The sequence below is a fragment of the Dipteris shenzhenensis genome, chromosome 5 (genome assembly GCF_047967505.1).
Source record: "Dipteris shenzhenensis isolate YYH24624 ecotype China chromosome 5, Dip_SZ_1.0, whole genome shotgun sequence".
NCBI classification, from domain to species: Eukaryota; Viridiplantae; Streptophyta; class Polypodiopsida; order Gleicheniales; family Dipteridaceae; genus Dipteris; species Dipteris shenzhenensis.
In genome coordinates, this window is record NC_141600.1 from 60,843,836 (window position 1) to 60,856,088 (window position 12,253).

The window sequence follows — 12,253 nt, forward strand, 5'->3', positions numbered from 1 at the left end:
CAAAGGTTTCTTGAGGATTTTTGGCGCAGACTCTGAGAAAGTTACAAGCCAAGGAAGATCTCCCAATTCCTTTGGTTGTTGGCACAGAGAGCCCTTCAATGGGCACATGGCTTGGGTTTGGTCATTTCCAGCGACATGCTCGTGATATGGTTTTGCGGAGGAGTGTCGGAGGCAATGCATTCGGGATAGCCGAATGGCACAAGAGGTTTGGAGGACAGCTTTGAGGACAGTTTTCGCTGGGATTCAGGATGAGATGGTGGTGACCAGGGGAGCAGTGGCCTGCGTTACAGACAGAGGACTTACTTGTGGGTATGAGTATATTCAAGGGATTTTTCCTTCAGATTGGTAGGGCAGGAGTTGACCTTCATCCATACTCAAGACTTTATAGAGATGGTGTGAACATTGTCATATATAGGAGCTGATAGCAAGCGTCACTGCCTGGTACATATGAGAGCTAGGTGCACGCAGGCCATAGAGCAGCAGACCACATCAAATTGTAGGCACTGGCCGGCATTTGGCTAGATATCCTTCATGCTCTTAGAGGCAGATGGGATAGACTCCAAGGAGACTCGGATCGCGCTAGGTGCTGGAGGAAGGCTTTTATGAATATATGGGAGCTAGGCCCTTTCCTTCATTTCACAAATGGTGGTATAATATGGCATTATAAACACCGTAGTGGCTATTGGTTCAGCCCTTCGTACAAGGAAATCCCCCATAGAACAGCCAGCTAGGGGGATATCCTTGTATTTTGATATTATACCCTTCATTGGGGAGTTGTATTTTCCTTGGTGTCCCTGTCACTAAGGAGTTATTAATAGAATGTTCTTTTCTCTGAAGTTAAAAAAGATGCACAATCTGAAAATGCAAGTCGATGCTCACAACAATGAACAATACATACTAGTGGAGGTGAAGGTGATGCCACCTGAGGACTCCACAAAGTAGTTAGGGCACCATCCTCCTATGTGGCACTAACATAGTGTGTCCAATTGAACTGCATTGACACACACAATACTAACATCAAATTGGCTGCCCTAGAGTGTGCAAGGTGGCCAGAGCATGTATGTGACACATGGCAAAAGCCACCTAGTTTGGACCAATGATTTGGTGCCATGTGGCACACATCCCCTTCATCCATGATGGATGCATGCCTGTAGCCCCTTAAAGATCTCCAACCACCAATTACATGTCATAGGTGGTATCTAAGGTCTAATTACCACTCTGTACACCAATTGTCCCAAGGGTGAATGAATTAAATCCATAAACCCTCACTCACTTTTCCAGCACTTCCATTATGGATTAGGCTTTACACCAAATTCCAATCATAATGCATATAGCTGAGTTCTTCCACGTCAAAGGATTTATTTAGGTCAACTTTGGCATTTAATTAGTTTCTCATTATTTTCCAATGATTACTATGTCATCAACATATGATACGATGAGACCTATTGCTTTTATCATCATGCTTTATAGATAGATTATAAATCATACAAACTTTAACTAAATCATTTTCTTGGAAAGACTTTCAAATACTAAGCACGAGGTTCTTGCTTTAATTCATGTTACAGCATACAAAGCTTTCTTTAACTTACAAACCTTCTTCTCCTTGCCTTTAACCTCGAGCTTCAACCAATCTGATTGTCTTCTGTTTCACTACAGGTGCAAAAATATCATAATGTTCTATGCCCGCCTTCTAGGGATACCCCTTTGCTAACAATTTGGCCTTATATTTTTCAATTCCTCAATCACTCCTGATATTAATCTGATAGACCCATTTATTGCCAATGGTGATTTTCTCCGATTGTAATTCTACCAGTTCCCATTTTGTATGGAGGAGCCTTTCACGGATGAGGAGCTTTGGGAAGCGCTCAAGGCTCTCCTAACCCAGAAGTATCTTGGCGAGGATGGCTTGACCCCGCCTTCTTCTGGAATTTCTGGGAGATCATCTCCACCCCTTTCCACCTAGCCTACCAGGACGCGGGCTCCCTTCCTTAGTCCCTGAGCAAGGGGTGGATTTGTTTGATCCCGCAAGGGAGAGATAGGTCAGACATCCAGAAGTGGAGACCGATCACTTTCCTCGCCAAGGTCTTGAGTTTGCGGTTACGGCCCATCTTATTGACATCATCTACAACACACAGACCGGGTTCGTTCAGGAGCGCAACATCCTGGACAACATCTTCACGTTCTGGGAGGCAATGGATTGGTCCAGGGAGGAGTCACAACCGTGTGGCCACCCTTCTCTTGGATTTTGAGATAGATTATGATAGGGTGAAGTGGTCTTTCTTGGAGGATACTGTGCGGAGATTGGGTTTCTCAGACAGATGGATCATAGGAGTTTCTGCGCTTTATGCAGGGAGCTCTAGTTAGATGCTTATCGGGGGACACACGGGCGAGGTCTTTCCTCTCTCTTGCTCGGTCCGCCGGGGCTGCCCCCTTGCTCCCTTCCTCTTCTTGTTTGTGGCAAAGGCTTTGGGCTACTACTTGAGATCACAGGTGTCGGGCCTCACAAGGTTGAGGCTCCCAATCAGATAGGAGGAGGAGCTACTAGACTCTGCGTTTGCAGAATACAAGGCCTTGTACATAGAGGGCACCACAGTGAGCTTGGAGAGACTCAGGGGAGCCCTGGCTATCTACTATGACGCCTCGGGTGCACGCATCAACTGGACGAAATCCATAGATTTCTTCACAGGCTCTGAGGAGACACATGAGATTCGAGAGTGGGGGAGTGACTTTGGCTTCTGCTGGATACCGCCGGGCCAGACAACGAGATACCTCGCATGCCAGGTGGGTATTGATATTACAGCAGAGCAATAAATTGCCCCGGTCCTCGAGAGTGTTCGGCGCAAGCTTCTCTATTGGAGCTCGGCCAAACTCTCCCTAGCGGGCCGTGCCTTAGTGGCAAACCAGGTCCTTCTTGCCACGGCTTGGTATATCGCCTCCTGTTGGTGTTTTCACAAAGGGTACATTGGGCAACTCCGACGGTTGGTTTGGAACTTCCTTTGGGCAAGATCAGACGGCACAAGGAATACTAGAGCCCAGGTCGCTGGACAAACGGTGCCGCAGGCATTGGGAGGCTTGGGTATCATTGATTCGGAGATGCAGAGCAAAGCCCTCTTGGGCAAGTTGGTTGTGCGCGGCCTCACCCTAGGTGTAGAGCCTTGGAAGCTCCTCTTACAGCGAGGGCTTCTCAGGAACACCCCACACACTGGGGGGGCAGTGGCAGCATTCACACACATGGATCTTCTCAAAGGCCCCCCTTATTACGGGCAAGGGTTCCCCCTTAATGAGGAGCCTCCACAGAGTTTGACAGAGATTAGCAGGGAACCTCATTCATGCTCAGCCCCGATGTAGAGAGGAGTTTGAGCGTCAGCCCCTTGTTTGGCACTTTAACAAGGGCTTAGAAAAGGAAAACTTCCTTCTAGGCTGCCTACCGTAATAATAAAAAAGAAACGCTTTGAGGACTCGCAAGATCCATTAGGCTTTGCCAAGGTTCTATAGTTATTTGCATGCTCTCACACTGACTGCAAAGCCATTGCCTTTTTAAAAAAAAAAACTATAATTTAAAACTTAAAGGTAAATCGATGTTATTTTCCTTGATGTTTTACGAATGATACCTGCAAAGTTTTGATGTCAACTTTCTGGGATTTTTTTTGCTTTATTTTGTTTGATCCTCCCCTTGCTTTTCTAGAACCCATGCGCTCTTGCTTCATTATATCCAAAGGAATATAGTTAGTGGGCGATGTCATAAATCCGGATAATACGTTGATTCTTTTCCATTGGCAGTCAAACAGTATGGTTTGGGGTACACCATCTACTTAGCTCTTCTCTTACATTGTGGAAGATTATGTCAAATAATAATTATTCTTGATTGATAATGTAGCTCGCATTGGAGCTTGGTGATTATGGACATCTGAGCCAAGCAATGTTTCTTTGTCAATTCAATAGCATCTCTCCATGGCAGTGTGTCAGAGTAAGTATAACCTACCTGTGTCACAATTACTTCCATGAGATGCATCATATGCAATGCGCACATTCATTTATGCTATCTATTATGATGTGTAGATCGGCTCGGAAGTTGGTAGGTGCTATAGATGCAGTTATGCAATTGGAAGGTGACTTAGAAGATCAAATAGAGTATGTAACATGCCCAGCAGTGGAGCAAGATGATAGCCATAGTTGTGAGTGGAGAGTCAGATATAACTACTTATTGCTCCTTGCTCAAATTTTTAATTTGAGCGGCGATGAAACCTCATTGTCAACATATACAGACTTACATCTACACGCATTTATGTCATCTACCATTAAGGCATTTATTGATAACATGGTGGAGCGTCCAGAGGAAACATTGGCTGCTACACCCATAAGTTGTCCTAATGTAACCAGTGTATTGGACGAAAATGGTAGCTCTTTTGATGTCAGGGTTATCATTAGCCAACGACCTCAGGTTTCTACATTTGGTAGCCAGAAAGTTACAATCTTTGAAAGAGGCTAATGACAAAGTCATGATGGCCATCCTCAGGTTTGATATGAACTTCTCTTGGCTTGATACTTCAATCTTTTCATTCAATCTGCTACTAACATTTGTTTATTTATTGCTGCAATACGGTTATATCTCACTTTCCTAGATCTATACAAAATCTTGTGTGTATGCTCGATTCTCTCCTTTAGAGATCTAGATCAGGATGGGCATCTGCTTGGGCAGTGTTACGTCAGCCATAATTGCGCAAGTCTGAGGCGTGGTTATGATGGGGCGGGAGACCAAGAGGGCTTCACAGTGCAATGGTAGACACACGAATTAATGCCTAGGAAAAATAGACCTAGCATTATAGAAGGATGCCAAGAGGGGTCAAAAGAGTAAGGTCCTTTGAAAGGACACTTGGCATAAAAGGGGTCCACATGGCATGCACTAGGTTCAGGGGAGATTTCTAGAGAAGGCTCCACAACGAAAGGAAAAGAAGAAGTAGGAACTCAGGACAAGGGAGTTCATGTATGATGAACAAGGGAGCACACTATGAAGTCGTGGCTGGGTGGAGAACAACAGAAGCCCTCGGAGGTGTAATAGGCAGTGGACTCACATTGGTTGGGCACAGTGGGACAGTGGACCGGCCGGCTCCTTTGGTAGATGGAGCAGATTACCCATGGAGGTAGAGGCGAGGCATGGCGCCTTAGCGCATTTACGAGGGGTGGATGAGAGAGATTAACCTAACCATCCCTGAGTCCTTTGCAGGAGGGACTTTGTGTGTGGATGGACAGGAGATGGTTGGGTCAGTTTTCTCGAACTGGTGTCCCCTTGAGGATGATGATGCAACGAGGCAGCACACAGCCTGGTTTTTTCCGTGTAGGACCTCGAGGCCTACTCCAGGCACTCACTGAGAGAGACCTAGAGATGGATGGGATTCATTGGCAGATGAACAGAGTGGTGGGACGTTTGGGGAAGGAGTGGCACATTGATCCTCCCAGTATCCCAGAACAGGATGCCCCCAAATGGCTCCTCTGGTCAGTCTTTTTCCAGTTTTTTCATACTCAACACCTTCAGGGCTGCTGTTTTATATGAAGTCTTTCAAGCAATAATAGAAGTTTCCTTTCTTTGCACACACAAAAAAAAGAGAAATGCAAGGGATCTCAGGACCAAAACCCCAAACCGGTGGGGAAAACCTCTGCTATATATAATATAGGGCACCAAACTGTGCTACAAGAGATGCTCTGACAAGTGAGGGAGGGGGCCTATATATAGGCAGCCCCCCCCCACCCAGGCTGGTCTGTAGGCCGACCCCAGCTGTATGTGGGCGGACCCCCTTTGCTGCCTTATGAGGGCTGGCACAGAGCCCTATAAGAGGGCTTCACCCCCCGGCCTATGGGCCGACTCAGCAGCTCCTAGGAGCTGACCACTGCAACAATATATAGAGCCTGCTAGCCAGCCATATGGAGGGCTAACTCCCTGCCCAAACCACCCCGGCTGAAGGCTCTTCAGGACTGACCTCCTCCAGCCCTGGTATGGACTGCCAGGCATCCATAAAAGGGGGCTGACCCCTCCTGCAACAGACGGGACCAGCAAGACAAGGTGGCCAACCATCAGGTCGGCCCATCTCAGCCTACTACGGGCCTCTACAAGGGAAGCTCTCCAGCTCCAGGGGCAGCCACACATGCCCCAACACTACCCAGCAATATGCACCTGAGTGGGGCTGACATCTGCCAACCAACCGGCCTAGAAGAACTCCTGGTGGGGCCTCCACAGTGGGCAGATATGACCTAACCTACTCTACCCTCACAAGGGGCGGGTACACCCACAACAAAGGACCTCACTCAACCTAACCTAACCTCTCATAGAGCGGGCGCACCCACAAGCAAGCCCTCTCTCTCTACCAGGTGACATCAAGAGATGTTGACCTCCAACAATCTCAACTTGAGCATAATGGCTCACCGTGCCTGTCTCCCGTCTCCTGCTGACCGGGCGTGTTTGGAAGTCCGGGTCACAATTGTGATGCCTCCCAAGTACATCGTCTCCTATGAAGGAGAAATCTATGACCTCCTGCTGTCTAGGGCCGAGTCTTGTGGGGGCCATGTGAGTTTAGACCTGATTCGGATAACCACGTGTATGAATAGTGTGGTGCATCTCTGATCTGGGTAATTGATGACTCTGTCCGTGTGTGTATACCCATGGGTAAAAAGATAGTAATGTCTCTGCTGAATCTTGTAGTACCTGCTAGGATTCAAGGCCCACAAAAGGACATCTATAGGCATTAAAATTTAACATGAAAACATTGGTCCTTATACCCTCTTGAAATTTGGGCCGGATGGGGCCATCTCAACGGCGGTTGACAGCTAGGATATGTAGTGGTCTATTCTTTCTGTGATTTCATGGTCTAGCATTGGGGTAATTCTATATTGCATGAATAACCTGTGGTGTCATGTTTCACAAATAAATGAGAGTTGCATTCCATATTCTTACCTGCACAACATTGGTCTTTAGCTCCAGCCAGAGATTCACAAGCAGAGGAGGTTAAAACGCCACATGGAGAAAAGGCATGCTCATGACGTGCAATGAAGAGCAACATACCTTCACTCAGGACAATTGACTGGGCAGATCATTTCCCCAAAAGAGAAGCCCTTTGCACAATGGCTATTGACACTCAGTGCTTGAAACCTAATGCATCTACTCTCCAGATGTAGAAATATGCTGCAATAGTTAAATGTCAATTCAGCATCTGTAAATGTCTAGAAAAAGTGTGCACCTTTTTCAATGGGTTCCCAACAACTACAGAGCTGGAGACCACTAGTTTTAGAGGGGCAGTTGATCGTAATATCTTGTTCTCCAACCATTGGCTTTGTCTTTTGCCTAGAACCTGTAGAACACTAACAATGCTTAGTGAATCAAAGTACCACAAGTTTAACAACAGCAAAAGGTAACCAAATTTCAAGAAAAATCATCGTGTTTGCAACAACAAAAATATGCTCTTGCAACAGCAGCATGGGACAAATTTCACATAAAGTAAAATCCAGAAACAATTATAGCAATTGCATACTCAACGTCGCCCAGAGAAGTCATTTCTGGCTTCAAGGATGTCTCCCAAGATACCCAGGAATGCAAATTACATTACAAAATCCAATGCAAAGCTTGTCATACATGAAAGCAGTCCAGCTCCTTGTCAAAACCAGTCTTTCGTTACAATGGCTTTGATCTGGATCTCCAGTGATCAGCTAGCCCTCAGCAATTATTACACCCTTCTAATCTCTCACAACCTAGATCTTGGCACAATTATATGCAAGCTAGGTGGGCACACACATCTTCCTTAAGGGTGGAAACAAAGTTGCACACTCAGCCCCGGAAGGTTGCAGGATTGAGACTGCAGGCCAATGGTTACAACATACTATAACAATGTGTAAGGCTAGGTTGGAGATGCGTCATCAACAACTAGCACCCTCAATTAATTGCGGGCATGTGTGGCCCACCCTAAGCAGCCCATCGTCACAGTACTGCATGGATAAAGATGGATTCCTGGTGTTAAAGGCTCCCATACATGAAATGGGTGCCCAGTATTTCAAAACACTATAGTGGTCACACGAGTTGAGAGCCGTAGCCGCTACTTTCTCCTAACTACATTAGCTCACACTAGTTGAGAGCTGAGGGAACACTACCCTCTCAGCAATTAATTCAGTACCCTTCAAGGAATCATCATCTTCTTCCATACTCAAGGCCAATTATAATGTACTTCCATTTATTGCAAGAAACTCTGCCTTTTCTAGAACCTGTTCCCACGCTAAGGTGCTGTGACCTCATGCAGAATGCCCATTACCTTTACTGAGCTTTACTAATTATCTCAACCAGCACTCATTAACAGTTTTTCAAGGCCTTTACAAATTTCATCAATCCCTTCTTTTCTTAGTATTTCAGTTTCTCTTTTTGCATGCAACTTTATTAAACTTGGGGTATACCATAAGTGGTTACGTCATATTCCAACCTTCTAGACAGCATCCACCCACTTCAATCCAAATTATCCAAGTCCGATTCTTCAATGAGAGCAATGTATCATCCAAGATGAATGAAAGGAAACTGCATACAGGAGAAACTTCCAGGCTGGTATACTGAGTGGGTTCAGTTCACAATGGGCAACCTTGAAGATCCGTGTAAATGTGAATGGAATACCACCGCCACATCCCTAGAACCCGTGTATTGAGTCCCTAGTCCAGGAATACCATTATATAGCTGCCAAACCTGGCTTATCCGTTGAGAAGGACAACTAGGAATGCAAACGGTCCCGATGCCTGATCTAATCCGCCCTTGCTAACCTAGCCATTCTTAAGCATGGGCATTATTTAACTGCTCATCTCAAGGTCAAGTGGCAATATGTTGAGGGAGTGACTGTGAGAGTGAGCTTGATACATTGGGACATGGCCAATGAATGGATAGCTGTCAGTGATTGCTCCTAGTGTAGTGTGTAGGGCAAAAGCCGGTGAAGTGTGATCAGGGTGGCTCGATCCTCCAAAGTGGTATGCAATCTATGCACGTGAGTAAAGTGGGAAGATGTGCAGAGTACTCAAGTGAAAGGCTGTGATAAAAATGTATGTCGTAATAAGTAGTGTGTGTGAGTGTTGTCGTGGTGTGCATCGCAAGTCGTGGGATGGATACATAAAAAATAGGTAAGTGTAGTCCGCTACTTGAGGTAGTGGTGAGAGAGAAATCCCATGTGCAGAGTACTCAAGCGAAAGGCTGTGATAAAAATGTATGTTGTGATAAGTAGTGCGTGTGAGTGCTCTCGTGGTGTGCATCATAAGTTGTGGGATGGATACATAAAAAATAGGTAAGTGTAGTCCGCTACTTGAGGTAGTGGTGATATGTTGGGTGAGGCAAGGGATCCCATGAGATAGTCAACTACACTAGAGCCCTCCTCACGTGGGAAACAAGTGAAACCACTTGAGGAGGCCAGCGATCCAAGCCATTATAGATGATAAGATCATGTATCCTGCCCATGTCCAATAGTGCATATCCATAGGATGCGACTGGTGCTCGTCTATTTGCCAAGACTTAGGACATCCCAGCCTCGTATGTGTCAACATCTCGTAATAAGATAGAGTCATCACAAGAGTCCAGAAGCGATATCTGGTGTGTGCACATCTCGCATTGAAGTCGCCACAAGGGAACCTTCTTGTGTGCTCGAGAAGTCCATATGTCCCAGTAAAGGGCCGTGTATGGTAAAGTCAACCTCTTCCCGTAGGCCTCAAGCAAACTGCGAGGTCTCGGGCAGAAGTCTCTCAAGAAGGGACCTGGATCCAGATCCACAGAAACCTGGCATATGCATCTCGCCTCTTAACAAAGATCATCTCGATGAGGGATGATCTCTGTCGCCACTCCTCCCGAACCCCGTACTCCACTTGTTTCCTAAGTTTCATCTTGATAGGCTGCCTCCTGTGTGTATCCACTCACTACCAACAAAGGGCGCTCTAGACTTTGGCTTATCTTCGTGTAAAAAGTTAAGTCTCAACTGTGTGGGACTCTGAGAAATTCCATTGATTTGACAATAAGGTACCATTTCAGTTCTAGATAGTGCAAGTTAGGGTCTCCGTGCTCTGAATCTGGCCCATTATGTAGGGGACCACCAGATGCCCATCGAGGGCCTATCAAGAGTCGCCCCTCTCGGAGTACAATCCAGTTCCTCTCCTTGCGGGTGATGTCTTGCTGTTATATGATCTTCTCTACCTATAGAGGTGTAACGAATGATGAGAGGTTACTCTCGGCTGGGTCTCGCCCTATACGCAAAGCCCCCTCAATCCCATGCTCTTGGACCCCCATGGTAGAAGTCACCAAGCTGGTCGCATCTTCAATGGGAGTGGCAGGTGTGTGGGAAATCCCTCGAATTCTAATATTGAGAGCCATACTGGCTCCCTGTTGCTGCTTCAAAATGGTGGCTGAAAAGGTGGCCTTCAAAGGCTCTCGTTTTGCGACATCCACCCAATTGAAAATCTTTGTGATTGCTAACTGCATGGTGGCTATTTGTGCCTCTGCTGCTGGTTTGTTGCTCAAGGCTATTGCTACGGCTGCCACCTCCTTACGAAGCTATAGTATCTTCTGACCCAGGCTGTGGATGAGGCGATCTTGTTTCTTCTCTCGCACACAGAGACGGTTGGCCTCCATGACGAGCTCATCCTAGGCATCAGGTGAAATCGTGTGAGCCTGAGGCAATAGGTAGGGACAGGGCCTGAACAGTGTGGCTGAGTGATGGAGGGTAGGGACGTGGAGGCTTGGAACTAAGAGTGGTGAGGAGACATCTTGAATGTGGATATGGTGAGTTTGACTGAGGGGAAAGGTGGCTGGCTGAGAGGTACGCGTGGTAGAAATGAGGCATACAACGGTGAGCCATAAAAGTGGTACACTGACAATCGGGCTTAGGGACATGTCGGGGCTGCCACTGATGTTGGCATCAATGATGGCGATGCTGCTAACTCCAATGATGGTATTGCCAATGAGATCACATCCAGAGGTGAGAGTGATGTCACCTCCAAAGAGGGTAGAAGGTGGTCATGATGATGTAGAGGTTGAAATCAAGGTCAAAGCTGCTTGGACCGAGGTAATGATGGCTGCCTTCTGTACAACAGTGTTATCAGTCTACAGCCAACTACCTCGATCCAAGTAGAGAGAGAAAGGAAGAAATATATATTCACATCTTCGGGAGGCCTCGCAGGCCTATGACACAAAGTACAATCAAAGAGTAACCAAGCAAAGGGCTCGCTACTACAGCCTTTGCTGAGTGTTATCCTAATAATATAAAAAACTCAAAACTCAAAACTAGTAGTCAAAATACATAAACAGGTACCATGGTGGCTCTCTCGTGGGATGAGGTTCTATCTCACTAGGTTCTCTCGATGTCATTGTATCTCAATCAAATAGATGCCAACGCAGGCCTGGTTATGAAAGTTGATCGGTCAAGAGAGTGGCCCAAAACCAAGCCCCTCCTGAAAGAGATAGACTGGGCAAGTGTATAGGAAGTGCTCCTCTATCACTTCCTTATCACTTGCAGATCCGTTGCTCTCTAGATGTGCATACAACTCTCCCTATCTCGATCCTCATCTAATGGGACAAGACCCACATTTGCCCAATGGCTATCCTCAATGCATGTGAGACTCGTCTATCCTCCAAAAACTGAGAGAGAAAGAAACAAAGAAAGATATATTAACATCTACAGGAGGCCTCATGGGCCTATGAGATAAGGCACACAACGAAAAGAAAACTACTACATCTCCAAGGAGAGAAAGAAAGAAAGAAAGAAATTTTATTAGAGTCTTCAGAAGACCGATGGGTCTATGAGACTGAAAGAAAACCTTATACAAATCACACTAAGGGTGGAGCTACTGAAATGAGCATCATCACCCGTGCTAAATCCTAAGTCTGATCATACATAATCAAATACATCTGGATGTAACAATGAAAAGAAAAGGATTGGAGCGGAGCGGAATCCTCCGTATGTCATGTCGCCCTAGCCGGTGATGGGACGCTTGCGCCCGTTGCACTCCGCATCGTATCAATTGTTGCAAGGTACAGAACCAAGAGTTGGTGGTCTAGTGGACCATGTGGTGTGGGGAAAGATTTGGAGGGCAGCCTCGTGGAGTGTGCGACTAATCAGGGCAGCACGGTCCTCTATGAGTGGTATGTGATCGATGTAGGTTAGGAGTCTGTTTAGGCGTCCAGAGTAGGCCGATGAGAGGTTGTGATCAAAGTGTATGTCGTGGTAGGTGTTGTGCTTCCTATGTGGTGTGTGTGGTG

At 46.4% G+C, this 12,253-nt stretch overlaps 1 protein-coding gene across 3 annotated transcripts in view; it reads right to left on the reverse strand.

Annotated features, from left to right (window-relative positions):
• LOC147902272 (uncharacterized) overlaps positions 1 to 12,253 on the reverse strand; it is a 269,182-nt gene that overhangs the window by 84,915 nt on the left and 172,014 nt on the right. For all 3 annotated transcript variants that reach the window (XM_087374747.1, XM_087374745.1, XM_087374746.1), the window contains exon 10: positions 7,230 to 7,340. In XM_087374747.1, coding sequence (XP_087230873.1) covers positions 7,230 to 7,340 — 111 coding nt within the window. The remainder of the gene's footprint in view (positions 1 to 7,229; positions 7,341 to 12,253) is intronic.